At 43.4% G+C, this 27,198-nt stretch overlaps 1 protein-coding gene across 1 annotated transcript in view; it reads left to right on the forward strand.

Annotated features, from left to right (window-relative positions):
- The first annotated feature begins 801 nt into the window (after window positions 1-801).
- maml3 (mastermind-like transcriptional coactivator 3) overlaps window positions 802-27,198 on the forward strand; it is a 129,102-nt gene continuing 102,705 nt past the window's right edge. The window contains exon 1 of the mRNA XM_084045353.1: window positions 802-2,051. Within this exon, the coding sequence (XP_083901479.1) occupies window positions 1,638-2,051 (414 nt within the window). The 5' untranslated portion in view covers window positions 802-1,637. The remainder of the gene's footprint in view (window positions 2,052-27,198) is intronic.

Here is a 27,198-nt window from a genome sequence, read left to right on the forward strand (position 1 = left end):
AAGCCTCTCTCTTACTCTGTGTGTGTGTGTGTGTGTGTGTGTGTGTGTGTGTGTGTGTGTGTGTGTGTGTGTGTGTGTGTGTGTGTGTGTGTGTGTGCGTGTGTGCATGTAAATCAACATACCATTCATTCCTAGGCACTAAGCCGGCTGGACTGGGCAGCACCAGAGCATGTATGTGTGCGTGCGTGCGGCCGTGTACACACACACACACACACACACACACACACGCGCACGCACGCACGCACGCACGCACGCACGCACGCACACACACACACACACACACACACACACACACACACACACACACACACACACACACAGAGAGAGAGAGCAAATTGAATACAAGAAACATGTTTTCTTCACATTTGCAAAACAACTTTTGGACTATCATCGCATTTCTGTCCTAATAGCCATACTCTCTCAACACTGGAAGTTGTTGAGAAAATTCAAAACACTGGGAGAATTAGGCCATTTGTTGGTTTAAATCTATGACAAATCCAATTTGTAGTTGCTAGTTCACAAAGACATTTGAAAATAATGACATGGAGTTTTCTTTAGAGAAAATAATATGATATACGTTCATGTAAAACAGAATTGTTTGGCCCTGTAGGTTGGAGACGGGTCTATTACTGACATCAGATGGTCATAATTACTTTACCCACCCACTCGCCCACTCAAACTCGCTTCAAGACAACTCTCCTGACGGCTCTGCTTGGCCGCTCCTGATCCACGTCGTAGAGAGACAGGCTCTGGCCTGGCCGTCCTGCTCCACTCCGGGTTTTCCCGGGCGCCTTCATCGGGCTACTCACTGCCTCTCGTTGGTTTTTACTCAACTCTTGTCCTGATATCACTCCGCTGGCATGGTGGAGGAGCGGGCTTGATTATTGTGATGGTGGCAGGAGGCAGCCAGTGACTAGCGACGAGCCCACAGATCACGGAGACGTCTTCACGCCTTCCTAATAGGCTCCTGCCTGCAAACCGTCTACCGGACAACAACTCTCAGCGCAACAGCATCTTCACCGGGATTTCTTCCAAGCCAAAACCAATGAGATGCAAGTTCACGGAGAGACTCCAGAGTCCGTTCGGTTCAGGCAGCAAAACTTTTTTTCCTCAAAGGACAACACAATAAAACGGCGATCGACCTGCTGCCGTTCGAGCGTGTGCGCGTGTATGTGACCGATGATCCGCTAACATTTAGACCCAACAAACACCGGGGTGTTTTGTGTGGAGTTGTTGATAGTCTGGCAGCGGGTTTATTGTTGAACACAGTAGCTGGCTATTATAACCACGCTCGGATCGGCTCTTGCAGCTGCTGCACTCACGTTGTTGGGTGTATTGTGTTTTCAGGAGCGATGTGTTTGGAAACATTCTTGAATGGTTGAGCCTCTGTCTGTACTCCATCTGGACGGAGGAGGAAAGGAGGAGAAAAAGCGGCCACTACTACTACGATCTTATGGCTGTTGTCTACAACTAACTAACCCCTCCTGAGTGAGTGTTCCTCTTTTCTTTAGTTCATCTTAGCTCTCCTCTTCCATTGCCCGTCTATTGAAGCACTTTGAAAGGGAGACCCTGAGTGGAGGGAGAGAGGGGCAGGAGAGGAGGAAAAAGTTCTTCCAAAATACCAGCCACTCGGCTCAATGATGGGGGACTTCGCCTCCCCCGCTGCCGGGCCCACCGGCAGTATCTGCATGAACAACGGCGGTATGATGAACATGAACCCGGGGGGACCCGGCGGGCACTCCGTGGTGGTGGTCCCCGGCGGCGGCGGCAACAACGTCCCCATACCCGCCATGCCCAAGCACAGCACCGTGGTGGAGCGGCTCCGGCAGCGCATCGAGGGCTGCCGGCGGCACCACGTCAACTGCGAGAGCCGGTACCAGCAGGCGCAGGCCGAGCAGCTGGAGATCGAGCGCAGGGAGACGGTCAGCCTGTACCAGCGGAGCCTGGAGCAGAGGGCCAAGAAGTCCGCCAACAGCAGCAAGCAGCACAACAAGCAGCAGGACCCCGACTCAGCCTCCAGTGCCGAGCAGAGGAATAACACTCTCATAGCGGTAAGTAAAGGGGCAAATCTCTGATCCCTCAGGGGGGGGGGGGGGGGGCGCGTTTCACCGTTTCAGCCCAGCCCTGCACATGAACTCTGCAGCCGCACTGAGGCCCCTGCTGGAAAGCATCCCAGCCCAAACATTAACGTAACTAATAATTGGGCCGCGCAACCTGGAAATGACCGTAATAATCCTAAAACGGGAGCAAAAATAATATTTTTCAAAAAAAAAAAAAAAAAAAAAAACTTTTTTTTTTTTTTTTTTTTTTTTTTTGGGCCCAGTGGCCCACTGGCCCAGCGGCCCACCGGGCATTTGCCCGGTACGCCAAATGGCCAGTCCGCCCCTGTCTCTGGCTCTCTCACACACTCACTGCCACTATAATGCAGTGGTTCTCAACCTTTTTCAGGCCGTGACCCCACAAAATGATATTTTTTGAACTGGAGACCTTGACAAGCACTTGGAATTGTACGAGTTGAGGCATGACAGTTAGTTTTACTCGGTTCCCACAGATAAATATTGCAACAATAGCAGATCTACAAGTTCACAACGCCTCGCAACTGTGAGCTTGTAGATCGGCTATTTTGACTCTTATATTATTTGACAATTTTGGCCAATGTTCGACCAGTTCTCTTTTTATTTTGAGGTACCGGTATTAAAAAAGATCTTTCAAGTCCTTAAACTGTCGCTTCGCTGTCATCTGGGGACCCCCCCCCCCCCCCCCAAAAAAAAAAAAGATATGTGGGGATCCCCCTGGGGGTCTCGACCCACAGGTTGAGAACCACTGCTATAATGCACCGCTTAACCGCACGCAAGTCATGTCATCAATGTTAAAGTCTTTGAGAGTGGAAATGGACCCAAATGGTCAATTTTCTCACTTTCAGTTAAACACTGGATGTTAAAGTCAGGCTTTCTGTCTCTCTGAGCTCTAACTAACTGCAAATTAGTAACTCGTTCTCCGCAGTGAAAAGTTGTTGGAAAGATTTCCACTGAGCACTGATTGGTGGCAACTGCTTTTGGAAACGCACTTCAGTTGTTTGGCTTTTTTTCCTTCTTTTTGGACACATGGTGCCAGCCAGCCAGCGCGTGTGTTTATACAGAGAAACAAACTTCCCCCTTGATCTTCTAGCTACAGTGGTTCTCAACTAGTGGTCCGGGGACCACCAGTGGTCCTTGAGGGGGTTCCAAGGCCCCCAGCTAAATGGAGAGTTGGTAACCAAATGGACTCTTAGTCTTAAAGATCTTTAAATTATTGTTAAACTTCTGCATTACTTAATTTACAATAAGTCTACACAATTAGAGAATGTAGAATGATTGTTATTTTGATCGACGTTTGCCTGTTATATCTCCTATGGTTCCAGCATGGAATTGTGATATTCTAAGTCTTGGGTCTGAGAGTCTAAATCTCATCTAATGGTGGTCCGTGGGCTCAAATGCCGAATAAATAATGGACCTCGATATGAAAAGGGTTGAAAACCACTGTTCTAGCTACACAGCTTGGAAGAGCTAGTTTTTTTCGGAAGTGGCAATCAGCCCGAAAGTTGATCATTGATCTTTGATTTGTTTGTTGTTCTCCCGGCCGATTGTCAGTTGAGATTCATTAGCAGATTGTGTGGATGTACGGCACGCAAACAACATCGACTCTTCGCTTTGTTTTGGCTGTAAGTGGTTCTGCTGGTGACAATCATTGCAACATTGTTTCCTCACTCCTTTTATAACACTGGAAACAAACCCAACAGCCACGCGCCTTCACGTTGCATTGCATCTGCTACAATGTGTCCAACACCACCACTCCAAAATAAAGAGTGTAAAACTTTACAATTTAAAACACATGAAGCAGGACTTGATCAGGAACTTTGGGGGCGTATATTCTGCCTGCTGGTAGGAAATGTTGAGAGTTGGAAATTGGGGAGGTCTGTGAATTCTTCTGGCTGTCTGTCCGTTCCCTCGGTCACTTGTCATCTATCTAAACAAGTCGATTAGTGTTGCCAGATTTTCTGAGAGAAATAAGCAACCAGGTCTAGGAAATATGCATCGGCTATTTGAAAATTGACGATCTACAACCTCACAACGCGTCACGTTGTGAGCTTGTAAATCTGTTTTTTTCCAAAACTCTTGCAATAAAATGTGGAATGTTTGAACATTCGAACAACACAAATGCTCCCTGGGCACAACATTTTCATGGAAATATTTGGTTTAAATATTTTTTGGAGGAAGCAAGCCTAAATAAGCAATTATACACTTTTAGAAACAAGCTAAAAAAAACTGCATACCGAAACTACCAATATTTACAAGCCACTTTACAGAAAAAGAAGGCAAAAGTCGCTTATAATAAGCCGACATGGCAACACTGGTTGTCTGTTGTGTGTTCTTTAGAAACCGCTGCTCTCTGCTATGTGAGTGTTTTAGGCTACGTGACAGACTGTGTGTGTGTGTGTGGCTGTGTGTATTGAGGAACCACGGCTCACACCTCGTCCTTATGGACAAGCCTCGGTTTCCTACGACATGCCGGGAATGTCGACACCGTTGTCCTCTTTTGTTGCAGTGATTAGGCAACCCCCCCCCTCGTTTGGAATGCTAAACAACAAGGTCTTTTTAGCGCTCTTCAATTTGTGAAGCAACAAGCCCACTAGCCCAGTCGGTCGTTAGTTTGCCGAACAGGGCGACTGGCTGCCACAGCTTGAGACAGAGCGTTGCTGATTGTTCTGGTGGAGGAGAGGACCTCCCTCCCAGCGGTCCTCGTGGACATTAAAGGTCTGGTGAAATGGGGAAAAAAAAATGTAATTTCACTGAACCTTTAAACCAAACCGCCTATTAGATGGTCAACAGCAGAATGGTGGTATTACTGCTTAAAGACACAGTGCCCAGTGTTGCCAGGGTTTGAGAGAGAAACAAGCAACCGGGTCTATGAAAACAAGCCCAAAATAATCGAGCGCTTCGCCCTTTAAATAAATGGTAAATGGTGCATTTATATATCGCCTTTATCCAAGGCGCTTTACAATGAATGTACAGTATGTTCACCCATTCAAAAATGTTCATTTCAGTGAACGAGCGATTTTGTTCACGGCAATGATTCATTCAAATGATTCGTTCACGTTCTCGTTCAGTAGCGCTATTTTCTAGATAAAAACACTATCGCATACAGCCCGCCCTCCCGTCCTGTGTACGGGGGGAGGGGATGGGAGGCATGAACGATAACGTGAACGTAACAGTTTCAGGAAGTGAACGATCTCGTTCACGGCAATGAACTAGTCTTTTGAACGAATCGACCCATCACTATCACACACAGATTCATACACTGATGGAGGAAACCATGCAAGGCACCAACCTGCTCATTGTGAGCAATTAGGGGTTCAGTGTCTTGCTCAAGGACATTTCTACACTAACTCTAGGGGAACCCGGGATCGAACTGGGAACGGTTCCCAAGCAGCATCTCTACCTCCTGAGCCACTGCCGCCCCTTTAAACATTGGCTATTTGAAAATAGCCGATCTACAAGCATACGTGTTGCATCGCTTTCCCCAAAAAATCTTGGAAGAAATAAAAAAACAAAATGTATATTTTTGAAACATTTTAACAACACAAATCTTTCATGAGGGTCCCTCCCTGGGGCATGAAATGTTTTCAGATGGGGGTCCTTAGACAAATACATATTAATTTGAGGGTCCTTGACTTGAAAATGTTTGAGAGCCACTGGTTTAAACAACATTAGGAAACAAGTCCAAATAAGCAGCTACACTTTAGAATCGAGACCAAAAAAACCTGCAACCCGCAACTACTGATATTTAGAAGCAACTAACCAGAAAAACAAGCCCAAAGTCGCTTGTAATAAGCCGACATGGCAACACTGCTGCTTAAAGATACAGCGACGCCTTTCTGGCCCCCTTAGCTCACCATCATTGCTGGTGCTTCATATGCAAACACAGCATCCTTCCTGTCAACCATCTACATGCAAATGTTGTGCTACATATGGGACCAAAGAATGACATTCGAGTGATGAGACTCTGTCTATGTCTCTGCCTCTCTCTCTCCCCCCTCTTCTCTCTCACTCTCTCTTTCTCTCCTCACAAGAACCCAGCTGCAGCTAGATGGCTGTATGTAGTCGCTGCAAAAGCAGGCATTCTAGGAAAGTGCCTTCAATGTTGATGTGCATACACATACGCATAGACCCGAGGGTCTTGTTCAGTAAGGGTAATATTACAAAGCGTTCTTAGAGAATGCATTTGCTGAACAGGTGTTTTTTCAGTAGCTAGATTGAAACGGTGCACTGATTATGTTCCACATTAAATGTTTAACTGTATGATATTGTCGTGAATGATGTCAGGATGGTTAAGAAAGATGACATTACATTTTATATATCAAGAGCACTGTGCCATTGACTGTTGCACTCCTTGATATTGCCTTTGATTTAATTATCCATCTTAAGGAAATTTGATGTGGTTCAAAATCAGGCTGTGCAACAAATATGCATGACAGGACACAAAACCTGTTAAAAATAGTTAACAGGACATCATATTCACAGCATCAGCAGAAACATAATCATCAGCAGCATAGTCCAATATCATGGGCAGCATAAGCGTCATCATCTCATCCCCATCCCAGACACAATAAAATCCTGAGTGATGATTTAACTCTGAGAGTGGCTTTGCCATTGACAGCCAGACAAGCTATTGTCCATCTTTATGCATGTCTGCATGCTTATGTACATAATAAACAGGGGGCGAGCAATGATGTCTGGGTGTTGAAGGGTGAAATAACAGCAGGGGAAATTATGATTTTTTTGACCAGTTGCTCCACTGTGTCATTGAAAAGATGTTATGGATAGGAGTGTTTGCTAATCATTTGAAAGGCAAACAGTTTCATAAATAAAAATATGAATATTGGTTTAATTTTTAACCAACCTTTTATAAGAAGATTAAATATGAGGTAGACCGTGTCTGGAATTTGGCCATTCTACTTGTAGGAAATCATGTCAGATTGTAGTTAACCAGTCCATGCAGTTACAGTTTGTTAATATTGGGACTATTTGTGTCACAAAATATTTCAGATAGAAAATGATCCTTTATTACATACCTATTACTAATTAGTGCAGCAAACATTTTTCATGCTCAGTCAGGATCTACTGTTAGACTGTGCTTGGATCTCACAATTGCTCTCTGACACACATTCTTTAGCATTTAATTTAGCCAAACACATCCCAGTTCCCCATGCACTGGCCTAATGGTTCTCAGACACACCCCTGTCGAGGCAGGGGTAACCCTGTAATTATGGAAAGTGTGTGTGTGTGTGTTTGTAGGTTGACTGTTTGTGAGAGAGTCGAGGGCAACATCAGGATCCCATCCCATACTGTTTTTCCCACAATTTCTGTCAAGACTTAGCTTTGTGAGTAGTATCACAGTTCTCAGTGTAGACATTAGCTAGCTGTTGTTTTGCCATGAGCTAACTGAATATATAGGAAAGAGGAGTTGGTGTTCAATGCCTGCTAAATTCTAGCTGTTATTCCCTTAATTATAGAGCCAGACCGATATGGGGGCTGCCTCCGACACCTCAATAGTGCAAGAAATTAGCTTAGTGGAGATTAGGTATAGTTTTTGTGAGGTTAGGAATATTTTTTATGAGGTTAGGGTTATAACGCGTGCCATCGAACCAGTGGTACTTCGGAACAATGGACCGTCAAACTGATGCCACGGCACGACCAATATGTCGGTCTGGCCCAATCTTTAACCAATTTCAGCCTTTAAATTTGGTGCAAGCAGCGAATTATTGGTCGGATATGTTCCCCTAAGACTGTGCTAACACAAAAATGCAAAATAATAAGATAATAATAAACTGGGTGTGATTTAAATAAAAAAGAAAATGAAACTTGTGAAAAGTGAACATTTTCAATTAGAACTGATTTAGCATTTTTACACAAAATTCAAAACATTGGTAATTGGTGGGCCAGGACTCTCCCAAATCGGTATCGGCATCAGACCCAAACATCTGGCAAACACTACTGTAGTGTTTCCCAAACACTGGGTCGGCACCCATTTCTGGGTGGCGGACACAGTTGTATGGGCTGCGAGTAGAGATGTACCGATTCTTTCCAAACCGATTCCCATACCCATAACTTGTGTATCGGTCGTTACCGAGTACCGATCCGATAACGGTGTGTAATACAAAAACGTTTTCTAGGACAATGGTTCTCAAAGTGGAGTCCAGTGACTCTCAGGGTTCCTTGAGGGGCTTCCAAATGGACCTGTACAGGTCTGTAACTCTGAGAGTGTACAAATGGAACCAAATGGACTCTACGGGACCATTTGGTTCCATTTGTACACCCTCAGAGTTATGGGGGTCCTTGAAATTAAAACGTTTAAAAAATATATATATAAAACAGTAGTGTAACATGAACTGAAGCATTCAAAATACAAAATCATTGATTACTGTAAATTACATGATATCATCATGTGATAAATTATGTGGTATAGGAATGGCATAGACTGGCATAATCATCGATACCGATACCAGCATTATAGGCAATATCGGCAGCTTTTCCGATATATCGGAACAAGTCTAGCTGCGAGTAAATATCCCTTTTCTTCGACTGCAATTTATTTTCAATCATTAAAAAATGTCAATCAAAAAAATAAAAATAATAATCTAAATAACTTGCACTAATTACAAAAATCAATCAAAGAAATTCCATGAAGATGCAACGTGTTGTGAGCTTGTAGATCTTCTATTTTCACTAGTTTGGGTTCCGGGGAGACATCAGATTTGTCTTTGGTCCTTGAGCTGAAAAGTTTGGGTACCCTTGTATGTTCTGTGAGACAAACGTCTTGTCCGGGAGGGACACATGACACACTCGCTGGGATTGAACCTGTGAGGGTTTCTTAAATCTACGCTCTCATTACAGCCACACATTTGCCATCAAGCATTCCCAAGCACTGACTGTGTGTGTGTGTGTGTGTGCGCATGCAAGCATGCTTCATCATGCTTCATCATGCTTCATCAACAGCAAATTCACAGTCACTTAACCCATTAACCTTATTTCATTTATGTGTTGCATATTTATTTTCTGCCCCTGGTACCTTGGACAAAATTGATGAATAGACCTAATTTCTAAGACCGTCTTCCCAGCTGCACTGTCCATGCAAATGTAGCAAATAATGGTCATGTGACATCACATGTCATCACTCCGCATTCATTAAATCCTGATCGACATCTCTTTCCACTGAGTGGTGATAAAGCTTAATATTTGACTTTTGGGCCTGATGCTATAGTTGATCAATAGAGAGGTAAACAGACCAAACTAAGAACATCTGATATATTGACACTAGTCTAGTGTAGTTATGGCACCACTGTAATATTCACCGTATGTCATTATATGCTTGTATGCTACATCCACTGATATTACAACTTCAAGTCTGATCTGATTACCTCATAGGCAACAAGTTTGCAGTTAGAAGGATCAAGTATTCAATGAGGTGCTTGTTGGCTCCATTAGAACACAGTAGCTCAGGACACAGTCTGTCCTTGGCTCTTCTCTTTCCTTGGCCCTCACCAAGGAATGTCTCTCTCTCTTGCTCTCTTACACACACACACACACACACACACACACACACACACACACACACACACACACACACACACACACACACACACACACACACACACACACACACACACACACACACACACACACACACACAGTGCGTGTGCAGACTGTGCACGCACATACACACTTGTCCTTCTCAGCTCTTGGCAGTAGGGGCCAAAGTGTGGGCGGCAGAATTTTCATGAACCCTCCTCCCTCCCTTCCTCTCCTCCTTTCCTCCCTCTTTTCCCCTCCCTCTGTCCGTCTCTTCTCTGGTTTCAGCTTCAGTACAGTGCTAATGTACTGATGCTGCTGGTGGCTATGGCATTGTTAATGTCTGGGACTGCTGCCCAATCACTATATTTAAACCAGTGAGTTGGCATTGAGCTCGCACACGTACACACACACACACACACACACACACACACACACACACACACACACACACACACACACACACACACACACACACACACACACACAGTGACGTAGACTAGAGCCATGATATCACACAGGCATGCTGAGTTTGACTCATTACACACTGATCTCTCTCTCTCTCTCTCTCTCTGTCTCTCTGTCTCTCGTTCTCTGCTGTTGTCTGTACCTTCATTCCTCTGTCAAATGCACTCAGGCTGGATGTTTTTTTATTGGGGCTGTGACCACATTCCCTTCCACCCACGTTTGTTCATATGTTCTACAGGAACACGCATACTCTCAGCACAGTTCTTTTGAATAGGGAAAGATATGTTTTGTACCCAGACATTGCTTTTCCATAAACAGTCTGCTCAATTAAAAATGCGTTAAGAGCATTGAGTATGACTCCGATGTTTTCGCCAAATCTTCTTTGTCTGCGACACAAACAGTAAAAAATAGTAGCACCATTGTACATGGCAAATAACACTAATGATATTTGTCATTTATGTAGCACTTGTTTTGTGCATATGGGTTTTTTTGTTACAGCTATGACAGACAGGCGATATTGAGACTCAAAACTAGGTATTTTCTTGAGAAGTGGGTTCATAAATTGAAGTTAATTGAATAGACTGTTGTGAAAAGTGACTGGTTTCCTGTTCATCCCAAGCCTTTCAATTACTTTAGTTAAAGCTCCATCCATTGTACAGAAACAGCCTAAAACAGGGCAAAATTTCTCTCTGTTTGCACTGGAGATAATATAATTTCTCATTACGTTAGTATTATAGAGGTATTATAAAGGTAAGGTATTAATAACTAAATCTCTATATTCTGATGGTAATCATTTATATAGAGTGTTTGTTCAGTAACAGAGGTCTCCCAGTCTCTCCATCTCTCAGAATACTCATTTATCAGCTTAACATTTACAGTGCTCCAGTTGCAATTTTGTCTGCTCATTTCTTGGTGTCATCACTTCCATTTTCACTTGTTAATCCTGTACCCTTTATGAGTTATGTCTGTCTCCTGATTGGATGAAATTAGTATCCCTACCTGAAAATGCATTTTCTGGTTACTAAAGAGCTGGACCTCTGTTAGTGAACACTCTACAATATAGATGATTACTATCAGAATCTATATATATTTAACACTTATTTTAACTGACAAATTTCACTTATCCTAACTTAAATAAAATTCAGTGTGGCCTATAGGTTTTTTTAATCTGTAGCCCACAGGATCACTTTATGGGGTCTGTTAAATAAAGAGGAGAAGGCTTTTTAAAAGGATTGTGTAGCTGCGGAAGGTAAAGCGTTTGTGCAGTGAGTTTGTTGACTTTTGTTGGGAGTGTGTGGACGGGCTGTAGCTGGCATGAACACCCTGTCATGAGTGCATGTCATGCTGCTTACCAATCATAAGACACTTTTCTTGAGTGTGTGTTTGTGCACAGTAAAATCCTCTGATAATTTATTCATTTGTTACTCAAATTTGTACACTCAAAGTATTGTTTACTTTGTGTGTGTATACATGATGCAATCCCTCTTGTCTTTTTGGGCTGCTATTGTACTGTGTGTGTGTGACAGTGTGTGTGCACGTGTCTGCGCGCGTAGCCGCGCCCCCCTGCTTGCATGTATAAGACACGGCTTACTAGGGCTGGGCGATATGACTTCAAATCAATATCAATAAAAGTATTTTTTTTACTTTTGCCTCTATTATTATGAATTAGTGAGTATTTAAAATATACATATTGTGAAAATAGCCAATCTACAAGCTCACAACGCTTGTAGAGTTTTGTACGCCACCATTGTGGCGTACACCACTTAACCAAGTATAATACAGGGTTAAATGGTTAATCAGACTAATCAATTTAGCCAATTACAAAAAATATATTAGATTTTTTTAAATTAAAATGTGATTAATGATTGACCTACATGAGCAAGATTAAGTCGGTTATTGGTTCTAAATATCGGTTTCGATATATTTTCAGTTAATTGCCCAGCCCTAAAACAGATTTTCTTATAAGCAGGCCTATCTACAGTATATCCATTATTACAGGATTATGTTACATTTTATTTAGCAATTATTATATGAATTTTCAATGCGTACACAAGCTCTTATCAGAACTGCTCTGTTTAACGTACATGTACACATAATGTCACCTGTGAACTTCCTCTACCCTGGGCGGGGGTTAAGTGCCTTGTTCAAGGGCACTTCAAGTCAATGCTCTTTCACTTTCCTTCCTCAGATCTTCCAGCCCAGTAATTCAAACCAGTAACCTTCTGTCTACAAGCCTGTCTCTCTAGCCCTCCAATCTTAAGGATGAGATTTGTGTGCTATCTCTTATTTTACTTTATGTTGTGCTTGCTCAGCTGATCCACACTGACAGCCTTCAGCATCATGTTTGGACTTTGTCGTGCGTTGGCTGCATTCTGCTTTTTGTTTGGGCTACATTTGGATTGAGCGTGATGTCATTTTAAAGGTTGATACCCAGTAGCATGATGCTAGCGAATTGTATTGCAATGGTTCTCTGTGTGTATAATATTGAAACGTACGCTACCATCTGCGATTCAATACACACTTGTGGTGAATTTGTCATTTTCGGTTTCACGATTACATCTTGCATTACTACTTGACATGCATTCCTTACTGACTACCGACTTCACCCATTGTCAAGTCCCGCCTGGTCCTGCCCCTCTTCTGTGCCCACTGGTTGCTCTTATTAGGTATTTATTCCCCCGTATGTATTATTATTATATAGAATGGCAAAGTTTGGAGTCCCAAAACCCAAAATGAGTTAGCATTTGCACTTCCTAGTTCTCTCAAAGTCTCTTAAGGGTTTTATGAATGCAGTTTTGGTTAAATACCTGAAATAAGATCTGTGGCTCACACGGGTTTAATGGGTTTTCAGGTTTTGTTATTTGTCATACAATATGTTAGTAAATACCCCACTTGTTTGCTTTGATGTGTCTACGAGGTATGAAATGAACCGTGGGCTAACTGAACCATTGCATCCCTATTCCCTACTAGCGAAGCATCTGAATGGCAGTTTTCCTTCTACATTATTGATGCTGGACCGGTGGGAAACTGACGATGCTCTTGCCCCTCTCAATGAGTAGAGGCCATACACACACACACACACACACACACACACACACACACACACACACACACACACACACACACACACACACACACACACACACACACACACACACACACACACACACACACACACACTTAAATATGGATGAAGTTGTTATCAGAGCCACCTAGCTGCAATGGGCTCCTCCACCACTGCGAGTTTGAGTGTGAGAGAGAGAGTGCACTCACGCATGAGTGCAGTGTGCACATATGTGTGTATATGCATGCAGGTGTGTTATCTTCCTCTTGATTTTAATCCCTTGTGAAATCCAGTTTATTTGTGGATTGTGTGTTTGCAGTTGAGTTGTAATGGGTCACTCATAGAGTGATACATTAGGGTGAATGTATTCTTACTGAATGTATTCTTACTCCTGTATTTAGGATGAGACATTAACCTTAGTAACCAGTCAATTATTAGTTAATTATGGCTCATAAACATACCTGCCAGCCTTTGGCATATAACCAGGCATCATTTGAAGGTTCATTTATTCCAACCAACCAGGCAGTTTTAGAGGTAAAATATTGGTGACTTTTGGAGTTCATCACTCTTGGCAGTGGACTCAAAACGTTTTGTGTCCTGCCAGTATTTTATCTACCAGTTTTTACAGTGGAACTGCTTCTAAGATTGCATGATCCCAAAACTGAAAACAGTATTTGGATCGGGCGACTGCTCCCCTGGGGAGGTGGGTCCACACTGCCAATAGCAGGGAGAACACAATTCTATGTTTTGGTTTTGTGAACAAAGCTACAAAGTGCAACTCTCCAGCAGAGCAAATGTTGGGTCCATTATACATTCAGCTACCATTTCCTCTCACTGTTTGTTTCTACTTGCGTGCCTTCATACCCATGTTCCCCATCATCCTCATCCTCAGGCATCCCTTTCATCCTCTTAAGCGTTGCCTCTATTCATTTGTCACTCCCTTTAGATTCATACCATGTGGTCCTTTCTCTAGATAATGCCCCATCATTAGTCAAGAGTAGCTTTCTATTAGAATGTATTTCATTTTGTATTGATACTTGATAATGATGGTTGCAAAGCTGGAGAATAGATAGCAATAGCAACTGGTATTTTTTTTAGTTTTTCTCTGATGTGGTCTGACTCTGATGTCACATGTGGTGCTCTTAGGCAGCGCAGATTGCATTGTTCAAGAAACAAGACTACGTATGGCCTCTAGTTATGGGGGCTGTAAACAAGCACTAACTAAATATACCATCAGTCAGTGCTGAGATTCTCAAGTATTGTGAGCCTAAATTATCACCATGGAAGTGGTGTTCCAGATATGGGTGTGTCAGCAATATTCCACTGACAATGTGCAAATTTGACTTATGACATCCATAACTGGCAAACAAATATTACATCTCTCTTCCCCTTTACATGGAGAACCACGGAAATGAGATAAACACAAACCAAAAATGCAATGATGATATAAAATGGAATAAAAGCCAGTGTTCTTGTAGTTAGTTGTCCCCTTTCATTAGGCCCACCTTTGTAATCCTTTATGGTGACCTTACACTGAACAATATTGTCAAAAAAATGTATCTTAAGTGTATTTGATTGTTGAGGGACACGGATGTGCACGATGTGTTCATGGTATCGTAGGCTATGATGGACTTCTGCCAGTGTCTGAAATGTTGCTGCATCTTGCTGCTTGGTTTTCAATACGAGACTGTTACAACAGCTACTTAAACATGAAGAGACGCTCATGGTTTGTGTTAATAGCAACTGATAATTGAATGGAAAATGTACTTATTTTACATGTTTGATGTGATATTTCGCAGGATGTCAATCTCTGTCTGCTAGTCATGCAAATTGTTTCATGAAAAATGCCATATAGATATTATCAGCTTCCTTTGAAGAATTGCCAAGACATGTTGTCCTCTTCTGCCAAGTCAAGGCTTTGTCTACATCTTCCCCGTTTGATTTTTTCGCTTTGTTTTGTTTTCTCGAGGTAAAACATTTCCTTGGCATACGTCACCTGACGTAGGTCGTAGTCTCGTTGCCCAATGTGACAGCTAGACTCAATTCAACTCATGTGACTTAACCCCCATGTTGTCCTCGTCTGCCAAGTCAAGGCCTTGTCTAAAACTTCCCCCTTTTGTTTTTTTGGTATCTTGCGGTAAAACCTTTCCCTGGCATACGTCACCTGACGTAGGTGGCAGTCTCGTTGCGCAATGTGACAGGTAGACTCAGTTCAACTCATGTGACATAACACCAGAGCTCATCTGGGTGAGGCCTGTACTGCAACACTGTACTGAACCCACTCGGCCTCTTCTGTCTTTCATTTGTTCCCCCTCCCTCGTTTACCTGAGAGTTAGGCTCTTACTCTCGGTGTATGTAGCTAGCCTCCCCATAAACTTCCTCCGTTCTCTCCTTCCTTTCCAACATTTTAACTGCTGCCAACCGAACTCCTTCCTCTCCTCTTCATCAACTCAACCCTTCTCGACCATCTCTCTGTCTCCGTATGTCTCTCTCTGTCTCCTCTCTCTGTCTGTCTCTTTGTCCCTCTCTCCCTCTCTCTCTCTCCGTCTGTCTCCCTCTCTGTCTGTCTGTCTGTCTCTCTCTCCCTCCCTTTATCTCTGTCTCTCTCTCTATTCATCCCTTGCTCCATGTCCCAGGTGATCTCTGGTTCAGTAAGTCTCATCCAGCAGGCTTAGCGTTCTAAAGCTCTCTCAGAGCAGGTCGCCGGCAGGGAGAAATCCCTCACTAAGAGGGAATTACCCACTGCAAACATACACATGTACGCGGAGAGAGAGAGAGAGACACACACACACACACACACACACACACACACACACACACAGGTACAAACAAACGTATGGTGGCCATGCGTCCTGGGTCAGTTTACAGATCTCCGTCACTTGCACTGTCCCATATCTGTCCACACCTGTGTGTGTGTGTGTGTGTGTGTGTGTGTGTGTGTGTGTGTGTGTGTGTGTGTGTGTGTGTGTGTGTGTGTGTGTGTGTGTGTGTGTGTGTGTGTGTGTGTGTGTGTGTGTGTGTGTGTGTGTGTGTGTGTGTGTGTGTGTGACGAAAGTGTTTCTGATTGTGTAATGTACGTACACACAGTGTGTGTTTTTTGTGTGTGTGCTGGGCCTGTATCATCTGTCTCTTTCCCTCTTTGTTAGATGACATTTGTTGTTCTTTTGAGGGCTGACCCCCCCCCCCCCCCCCCCCACACACACACACACACACACACCTTCCTATTGAGCCAGTACCATGAATTTTTTATGAATGTTTGTGTGTGCGTGCGTCTGTCTATATTGGGGTGCGTGTGGATGTGCACGCCTTTCAGCTGCATCAATAGCCATTAGTGCAGCAGGCAAGGTAATTGTGACTCAGTGGCTGCAGTGCAGAAAAAGCACATTATCTGATAATGCTGCAGAGGCCAACATGGAGGAAGGGCAGCATGGAGCTGAGAGGAGCCACGTTAGAAAGGAGGAAGCCATTCTTCTGTGTTCGGACCCCCAGCGACAGCACTGAACTAACCGCTCGCTTGCTGTAGTGCAGTGGTTCTCAAAGGTTTTCAAGTCAAGGACCCCCAAATTGATATATATTTGGCCGCGTAGCCCCATCTGAAAAGGTTTTGTGCCAGGGCCCCAGATAAGAAGATTTATGTTTAAAAAATCTATAAATTCAAACACTTTAAAGAAGTGAAATGACGCGCTGTGCGCTTGTAGATCTGCTATTTTTCAATAGCCAACATGTAAATGGTTAAAATTATTGTGATGACGCTAAAAACATTTCCTCATAATATGGGGTTGTGGTATAAAAAGGTTTGAGAACCCCTGGTCTAGACTATTTAATGTACAAATGAAGGAATGCATTGCCATGGGCTGAAATGAAACCTGAACATTAGGCTTCAGGTTTGATATTTATGGTGGATATTGGTGTGTATGGATATTATGTTTTCTCTAGGGTGTGTTTTTTGGGGGGTGGGGGATCACTGAACAAACTGAGGCAAAAGAAACACTTTGGTCCTCTGTAATGCCTCATAGGGCCACATCTGCCCCCTGGGCCCTAGTTTGTGAAGGTCTGGCAGCGGCTCTAGACGTTTGAAAGTTGGTACAACTGACATGAATAACCACCACTCAGACTCTTTAGCCCATTTGTTTCACTCTCTCCCCTTTTCTACGGCAACTCTCTTGAGTTGCATTAATTTGTGGTGCGGTGGGGTTCATGTTGAGTGGAGATTACAATGGGCTGGATTTGAAACTCAGCCAGTCACCTGTCAATATATGACTTCCTGGTTGGCTCCCAAAATAGAGCTGATAGCAATCGCAAACAAGGAAACGCACCAGCTGCCACTTCCAAAAGCACACTCACTTGCTGACCTGAATATACCCCCCATCTGTGTGTGCGTGTGTGTGTGTTTATTTATTTACATACGTATACTATACTGTATACTGTAGAGTATAATAGTATGGTTCTCTCTTGTAGCTTCTTACCCTTTAGTATCTCCTCTCCTCTTTCTGCCTTTCAGTCTCCCTCTTTAATCTTTTTGTCTCCGCCAGGCCGAAGGCGTGGCCGAGATATGTTTTCGCCCCTGTGTGTGTGTGTGTGTGTGTGTGTGTCTGTGTGTCCATGTGTCCGTCTTTCTGTGAGCAGCTAATCTCCGGTACCGTTGGACCGCTCGGCGTGAAACTTTGCATGCACACTCCCTGGAGGCCAAGTAAAAATCTAATATACTGCTTAATATTTCACATCCTCTGCCTCAAATATTTCACATATCTTTGCAAAACATTTTTTTTATATTAGTCCTACATACTTTGTCCAAACATCACGCAAATCGGTACGAATTATCTCTATAGTCTTGTGATCAAAACGAATTTGTCAGATTTTTCATCCCTGATTTACTAATAGTGTCCCGTTGTGAACAAAAGGCCTCAAATCATGAACGCAGCGTCCGATTGCTGTGAAACTTTTCACGCATTCCCACTAGGCCAAGCAAGAAATGCCACCATACATTTTTCAAATCGGCCTCATGGCAGGTGCCGCTATAACAGGCCGATTCACGTTTTGGCCAATAACTCTTGAACCGTAGGTCATACAATCAAAATAATTTTCCCTCGGATACCTTGGATCATTACGGAACTTCCCAAATAACGCCCATTTCCACCGGACACAGATTGGCGGGCAACTTTGCACGCACACTCCAATAGGCTAGGGAAGAATCCCCACCCAATTATCTTGGCCAGTTATAGCGCCACCATGAGACTTTTGCAAAACACATTTTTTGTTTCTTCTCCTACTGATTTTGTCCAAACCTCTCGCAAATCGGTATACAATATCTCTGTAGTCATGTGATCAAGACGTATCTGTCACACTCTCATATTCCATTCAGATTGGCTTCCAAAGTTTGTGCAGGTGGCCGTTTTGCACAAAATGCCACTCCCATCCCATGGTTCTCCCATCCCACATTTTTCAAATCTCCTTATGGTGGTGCTACTACAGCCCACTTCATGTTTTGGCCTATAACTTTTGATTAGTAGGTTGTACAGTCAACATATTCTTTCCTTGGATTCCTTGGATCATGACACAACTTATAGGCCCTGTTTGTGCCAGATAAAATGTTCTGCCATAGTGTTTTCTTCAAAAACACTTTTTGCTACTAATACTACAGATTTTGACCAAAACTCACAAATTGGTACACATTATCTCTGGGGTCATGTGATTGATGGTCATGTCTTTGATTTCTGATCCCATTCCAAGTGGCTATGACTAAAGTCTGCGGGCCCTGGCGGAAACCTGTGCTCCGAAGAGCACACTTTTCTAGTTCTTTCATCTTTTCTACCAGACAGGGAGAGCTCTCACTGAGGAGTGCTTATGACAACATCAGCAGATGTTTAACCTGTTGGTTTCTGTCACACAGATTTCTTCAGTCTACCCACCACTCAATGCATGGGAAGTCACAAGATGAAAACACACAGTATCAAACGTTGTCAAAATAAGCACATTTCCCTGAAGATTTTGTTCAAACTTGATTTTGTTAACGTCTTGGGTGTCTTGCCGAAATTCATCTGATGATTTTCTTATTGTTTTCTTCGTGAATGGCAAATCGTTCTTCTTTTTATATTGGTTTGTTGACAGTTTAGGAGCTATTGAGATTTTAATGGATATGTAGGCGAAGCCTGCTCAGAATCTCACAAAGCAACATCTCACAGGGATACGAACTGGTTGGAACCTGTTACCTGAGACTCCCGAAGAAAACCTGATCTTTGTAATGCACTTACTGTAGGTTAAATATTGTTGAATCGTACCTGTTTGGTAGCCTGTTTACAATGAAAACATGGGGAAAATGCAAGACGTTATAATTTGAACACAGTCCTAGGCAGAGAGACGAGTCTCTTTAGTTTTGTCCTAGCTGGTGCTGCTGCCTTATTGGGGGTCAATGTGATGAGTTGAAGCAGAGCTACCGTGGGGGCAAAGGGCGCGAGTGGCCCAGGCCCCAAGTCTCACAACTGTTTTGGTTTGTTAATTTCTCATTATTATATATACTTTTTCGATAATGATGTTCTGACTTAGGAAAAAAAAAATAACACTATAAAACATGGCAAAATGGATGTATAATTTGATAAAACTTTACCCTGGAATCGAGCTGAGCTTGTGTTGTGTTACTTTTTAGTTACTCACAGCTGCATCTGTTGCTATCCGCTTGCTGTACCCAGTACCCCCGTATCTACTTCATCTTAGAATAATTGTGTAGACCTCCGTATAGACTTTGTCTTTTAATGTTTAGAGTTTCAAGAGAACTTTCCAAAGTTATCTTTCTCTTAGTGAGAAATGTGTTCGATTGCACCTGCATAACAAGACAGGGTTTTCGACAAAATCACAACTCATTCATGTAGCTTGTCATTCCATCGTTACATTCTATGTATCTTCTATCTATGTATATCGCTTCACATCTATCGCTGAATCTCTACTATAGTGTTGGTAATGGCTTAATAACTACATATTACCTCTGTGGAGACTGAGACAGTCAGGCGGCGGCTCTGTATGCTGCTTTGCTCTCTTGGGTATTTTATCCCCGTGTAAAAAAGGCATGGTGCCGGGTCACAGCGTGCGCGGCCTGTCGCTGTCCATCGGCTGTGGTGCTGAACCATTTGCCAATCGATGCCTGTAGACTCTACAGGCATCGATTGACACACGTCGCTCTACGTCCTTGGTTTGTCCACTGCATGTTTTCTTTTTAGTGTCCTTCAGAACAAGCTTGTCTCAGTGAAGTGAAAATCTGTGTTCATGATAGCATATCAGCTAGTTGTGTTGAATTTGTTTATAATTATTTTCATCAGAACGGACACTCAAGAGTGCTCCGCCTCCTCTGAGGTGAGAGTCTAGCTCCACCCCTGGTCGGAGAGGAGAGTAGTACTAACTGTATAGGGCCAGTGTGGGAGAAATCACCCTAGGCGAGTTTGCTGCATTTTGATAGATATTTTTTGTTTTTAATTTATTCCTATGCTGTTGATGTTTTCATTTTATTTGATCATATATATATTTGTGACTTTATTTAAGAATGGAAATGCAAATGGCATTTTCCTAGAATTAAATCCATATAATTGTATTGTATAGGAATGCTGAATGAAACTGAAGAGGTGCAGGTGAAGGCAGCAGGTTTAGGAAGCCTGCATAGAAAGGGTACTGGGCCCATGCGGATACTGAGGGCTTGGTACAGATGCACGTACACATGAGCTCTGTATTAGCCCCCCCCCCCTCTCTCTTTCTCTCTGTCTCTCTCTTTCTCTCTCGCCCTCCCTCTCTCTGTTCCCTGGTGGCTGTTTTTGCGGATTGTTCTCCCTGCGTTGTCATAGCGACTGTGATGCAGACAGCCTGAACAGGCTGCCTGTCTGCTTGGATATGTCATGTGTGTGTGTGTGTGTGTGTGTGTGTGTGTGTGTGTGTGTGTGTGTGTGTGTGTGTGTGTGTGTGTGTGTGTGTGTGTGTGTGTGTGTGTGTGTGTGTGTGTGTGTGTGTGTGTGTGTGTCAGAGAGAGAGAGAGCCAGGCAGAGGGAGAAACAGATAAAACGGTACAGGCTGCTCTCGGCTAAGGGAGGAAGTGTTTGGAGAATTATGTAATGTCCTCTTTTTAAAAGGAAAAAAGACAATGACAGAAATGTGAGTCTCTCTCTCTCTTGCAGTCTCTATGTCTCCCCCTCTCTCCCTCTCCCTGTCTGCCTGTCTGTCTGCCTGTTTGCCTGCCTGCCCGCCTGCCCATGGACTGAAGCCGTTAAGAGCTTAACCACATGAAACCCAGTGTCCCTATTCTGGGGGCGAACTTTCGCCTCAGAATGCGCAACGTTGCGACGTGTTGTGAGCTTGTAAAAAATAAGGGGTCATAACCTAGACCCCTGGGGAACTCCGGTAAACGAAGTATATAGGATTTAAGTGGTTAAACAAGCAGAGTGTTTACCATGCCTTCCCACTTGTAGATAGCGGTTTACCAACCCCTACTACGGTGCACAAGTGTTTATGTTGGTTTGTAACGGAATTAATTCATGCTACGCAAATTGTCCATTGTTATTTGATTTCACGTCACAGCTTGTTCTCAGATTCTAATGCAGAGGTAGTAGTAATGTACTGTAGGGATATGTTGCGGTAACAGTGTGGATGATTCCCTCTGAAGACACACACACACACACACACACACACACACACACACACACACACACACACACACACACACACACACACACACACACACACACACACACACACACACACACACACACACACATGCAGAGGCGGGGGGAACTGGGTTTCAGAGGTTCTTTCCTGTGTGTAAAGTTTCCACTGGAGCTTTGGGCCTTGTGCCAGGAGCCTCCCTGTACAGATGAGAGAGGAGGTGGGGAGGGGGGGGTAGATAAAGAGAGAGAGAAACAGCAGGGAGGAGGGCGAGAAGGGGAGCAGAGAGGAAGGGTGGGGGAGGAGAGAGCAAGAGAGAGGAGGGAGGATAAAGCCCGAAGCCCCGTAAACTAAATATTATGTAGGGAGGAGCAATGGAGGAGTCAGAGAGAGGGAGGGCCAATGGGAGGAGGGAGGGAGAGAGAGAGGGATGGGGTTGGGGGGGGGGGGGCAGATTGAGTTAAGAATGCTGCTGAAGAGCAGGGGACGAGATGTGCCGGAGGCAGCAAGCGGTAAAAACCGTGCACTCTTTTGAAAAAGGGGATTTAAAGTTCCTTTTTTTTCTCCTTTCTTTTTTTGGGGGGGGCGGTGGGCCCCTCACGGTAAAACCGCCGGCACATCACATCACGGTGTCAAATGCAACACGGTGTGTAGCCTGTTCCTCCCTAGTAGCTGCTAAATAATAATACCAAAATATGTGTTGTTTTCAACACATGTGGTTTGAGCCGGCAGCGCGCACCTGTGCTACTTTGCAATGCAACAACAACACACGCTGTGTCACTAGCATGTGTTGTTGTGTTGGACCGCAGACACACGGAATGTGCGTTGTCCGAAACCCCTGAAACACAAATGTGTCAAAAGAAAATACTGCACCTTGAATTGCTTCAATTCTTTTTAATACACTTTTTTACTAAAACAAATATTTTAGAATGTGGGAGTTGACAATGTGCAGGAAAGGGGGCGGGGCATGGATGGGAGTGATACAACAGTGGGTGGGAGAGGAGGCAGGGAGGAAGTACATGGACTGGGCTCGGTGCCAAGTGGGAGGCATGTGGAACCCTGTGACGCTGCTGAAGCTCTCCTACAGTGGACCAGCCATTGGACGACACTGAAGGTCCAAAAATAGACCCCCTGATCTGCAAAAGAGAGCGCTAAAAATAGTGTGTGTGTGTCTGGGGGGGGGGGGGGGGGGGTGGGGGGTGCTGTTGGAGATTAGCAGTTTGTTGGTAAAGTGATATTATAAACATATTGGTGTAAGAGTTAGAAATGGCGTGAGAGTTTGAACAGGGCTCTTACGTGGAATAGGAGTTGCATTAAGAGAACAACATGGGAGGAAAACATCATAGCTGACACTGTCGATACGCAAACTACTACACTTTCTAAGTACAGGGTAGCTGTCGACCTACTCTCACATTCTGCTCTTTTGAATCATTAGAAATAATAACACTTAAGTCTTTGTATGTCTAACCACCGTCTGAAACAACCTGCTTTTGAACATTGTTCACACTCGCCCAAGCTCAGTTGAGGCCTGAAAATGTAAAAAGTGCAGGAACTTTAGGGTTCCCGTTGCCCTTCCACAACTCTTGAGATGAACTTCTTTTTCACGTTCCTTTATCTCCACCCTCCACCCAACTCCCTCCACGTGTTCTCTGCTCATTCATGGCTTTCCCAAGTCTCTAATTATGTTGTGTGTGTGTGTGTGTGTGTGTGTGTGTGTGTGTGTGTGTGTGTGTGTGTGTGTGTGTGTGTGTGTGTGTGTGTGTGTGTGTGTGTGTGTGTGTGTGTGTGTGTGTGTGTGTGTGTGTGTGTGTGTGTGTGTGTGTGTATTTTACAATTGGCCACATGTTTAAGCCTGTAATTAGTGCTTTAAGATGACAAAAATTCTGAGAAAATAGGCAAAACACCATCCCAGTGTAAGTATGCACAGGCCAGGAGCAACAAGAGGGTAATGAGAGCAGTAGTGCCAATTGTCTTTGAAAAAACGTAATACAAATTATGTCATTGTGAAAATGAAAAGAAGACATGGGCATTTCAATTTGGTTTGCAAATTAATGTTTCCTCCCATGTTTTTAGGCCTATGGATAGTTTTTCACAGTTTTACTGTGGTTGTTGCTTGTTGGTTACCTACAGTGGAGATGTGTGTGTGTGTGTGTGTGTGTGTGTGTGTGTGTGTGTGTGTGTGTGTGTGTGTGTGTGTGTGTGTGTGTGTGTGTGTGTGTGTGTGTGTGTGTGTGTGTATGTGGGGAGTGGGGGGGGGGTGTTCAGTGCTGTCCTACTGTGAATTTGGGAGTGTGTAATGAGAGTCTATATTTGAAGCGGCGCGTCTGAGTTACAGAAAGAGAGAGAGTGACTCATCATTTACACACACACACACACACACACACACACACACACACACACACACACACACACACACACACACACACACACACACACACACACACACACACACACACACGCAGTAACCCAACACCTAATGAAGGACAAGAGCAACACTCCTTATTACTCCCTCACACCATCTCTATACTTGTGTTCCCTTGCATTGTTTATTTTCTTTCTTTCTTTCTTAATTGGTGTCTTTCTTTCATTTATGCTTGCTTTCTATTTGCTCCCTGCCTTCCTTTCTTGCTTCCTGTCATCCATTCATCGTTTGCTTATTTTCTTGCCATGCTACCTTGTGTGCCAGTTCTTTTTTTTCTCCTTTTCTTTAGAGTCTCTGCTGTCGTTATGATGTTGTTAAGTGTCAAGCGGTTTTACGCCTGCATTATTTGAGTCACAGGCAACGAGAACAACAACAAAAAAAAACCACACACTTCCTAATCTCCCCGCAGGTCATGTCAGGTCACACTAGTCTTATGTCACACCACGTCACACCATGCAAGGTCAAAACCCATACAAAACTGTCTGTATGCCAGAATAGAATCGTCCATTGTGGGATCGTGAGGTAGCTTGTGATTTTGACTTTGGCTTTAGTATCACCGTTCATCATTTTTCTTCATGAGTTGTGTGCTTTTGCAAGCCAAAGAAGACAATTCAAGACAAAAGGGTTCTGTTGAGCACAGACCTGAAACCTGCTGCGTTCTGGAAAGAACTTGTTTATTCTCGGAGCCCGTGCAGGTGTTGCAGTTTCATACTGGCACAGTGATTGTGGACCTGTCTTCTGCAAACTGGTTCCATTTTGAATCCTATTTATCATTGTCGACTTGGTGACCCATTTGAAACGTTGGGGCTGTGAAATAGTGGAGACACAAAAACCAGGAAATGAGAAGGAAATGGAATATGTTTCTTATGCCATCTTGAAATAGGGCACCAACACACTTGCACCTGGTTGTCGGCTGTAGAGGGCTCTGTTAGGTTACAGTACCAACTCTGTGTGTGTCAGAGGTCTCTGAGAGACTACTACATGTAAAGCGTCTCTCAGAGAAAGATAGTAATTACTCTATCCTTTCCTCAAGCCATGCTGCTTCTTTGTGATGGAAATGAGGTGTGTGTGTGTGTGTGTGTGTGTGTGTGTGTGTGTGTGTGTGTGTGTGTGTGTGTGTGTGTGTGTGTGTGTGTGTGTGTGTGTGTGTGTGTTGGGGGTCAGTGGTGCTAACTAGCCTCATGGGGGCTGGGTGTCTTGGACTAAGTGAATTTCCCCAACACTCACAAACTGTGAGTCAACTTTGACCCCCATCAAAACATATTTTGAAGTTATTTAGAAATATTTAAATAGTGAGTAAATGCAAGTTATCAAATCATGCGATAGGCGAGATATCGATTAGATTTTTACAAATGCAATCAAGATCTTTACATTTCACATCCAACCTAGTTTTGCCCCCGTAAGTCCCCATGTCAAGAAGTCTGGGTACTTTTACTAATTCACAGGATATGACAGCCCACATACTGTTTATAACGAGGGCAGATGTAAACACCGGTCAGAATAAAGAGCAGGTAAATCAATGTGGTCGTGTTTCATGATTGATGAAGTTGGTGCATATGACACCTACTCTAATGACCCTTGTCAATACACACTTTCAGTGCTGATAAGAAATGGGAAGTGAGAATGTGTGTGATTCCGCCTTTGTTTTGTCTGCTAAAAAACAGAGACGGACACACACCAACCCAACATCGGCGGCGGTAAGTGTTGGAAAGCGTCTGTTGCTGAAAATCTACTGTTGAATGGCCGGTGGGTACATTGTCGTGTCGGGTCGAACGTTGTAGGGATGTCTCTGAATGCGCTGTATGTCTCTGAATACAGCACATATATTATTATTATTATTATTATGGTATACTGTAAATATTGCTACAGTTGCATGTGTGCTCAAAATGCATACACAAAGTGTGGGACGGTGTGCGCGCATGTGTGATTCGTCTCATTCAAACACCAGCTGTCATATTTTCTCTGAAACAACTAAACGTATATGCCGTACCTTTATTAACTCATATACTGCCTAGAACGACTAAAACGACTTCTGTCCATAAGCCATGCCTGCCAAGAACGACTAAAACGACTTTTAAAAAAAAATTAAAAAATTAAAAATATTTTTTTTTTTTTTTTTTTTTTTTTTTAGATTTTTTTTTTTTTTTTTGACCCAAAGACCAAGGAGATATGATTTTTCGAAGATATAGACTCCCATCCACTTCCTTGTTAACTTAAAACTTAAAAATTCTGTATCTCGGCTCCTGAGTACTTTTTTTTTTCAATGAAAAATCTTGGCGGTGTTCAAACAGGCCAGAAATAATTCTGGCAGTGAATGAGTTAATCTTTAATCTTATCAATATCATTAGCTCTTAGTCCTGCTTTTATTTAAGGCGAAAACGGTCTGTAAATTAAAATCACTGAAGCAACCGGTGGTATTCTATAGGTTACACTTGAGTTTATTGTTTTAATTAATATTAAATACGAAAGATATGATACACCAAAATAGTCTAAATACAGATAACCTTGTGCCCATGCCCTAAGCACCCTGCAGTGCAGTAGTTATCTTTATCATTTCTAAAATGATTTAAGCATGAAAAACTACATCAAGCCATAGGCTATTTTTAAGCACCTCTATAGCCGGTGTGGAGAGCGCTGCATTCAGCAAATTTTCACACCTTTCAACCGACTCATCTCCCGACTTCATTCGACTGCCAGTCTGTAGTAATCTGTAGTAGTCTGTTAGGTGAGTCTGACCTAACACCTTGTATTTTTTTTGGGACGTTTATGTGACATAATTTGGAATGTTTGTAACAATATTTAAGCCATAATAGATGCACAGCATAGTCACACAGAAGTCATTTTCCTGACGTAAGATGCCTGCTGTGAATGCGCTCAATAATGGGGTCGCAGAGGGGTTTTGAAGGGTCACCACTTGTTTCTCCCAGTTGTCCAACAGCATTGTGTGTCCACCAAGTCAAGCAATATTGTGCCGCTTATTGTACCCTGTGTTACACCAA

Source organism: Gymnoscopelus microlampas, assembly GCF_963454915.1.
Source record: "Gymnoscopelus microlampas genome assembly, chromosome: 2".
Taxonomy (NCBI): Eukaryota; Metazoa; Chordata; class Actinopteri; order Myctophiformes; family Myctophidae; genus Gymnoscopelus; species Gymnoscopelus microlampas.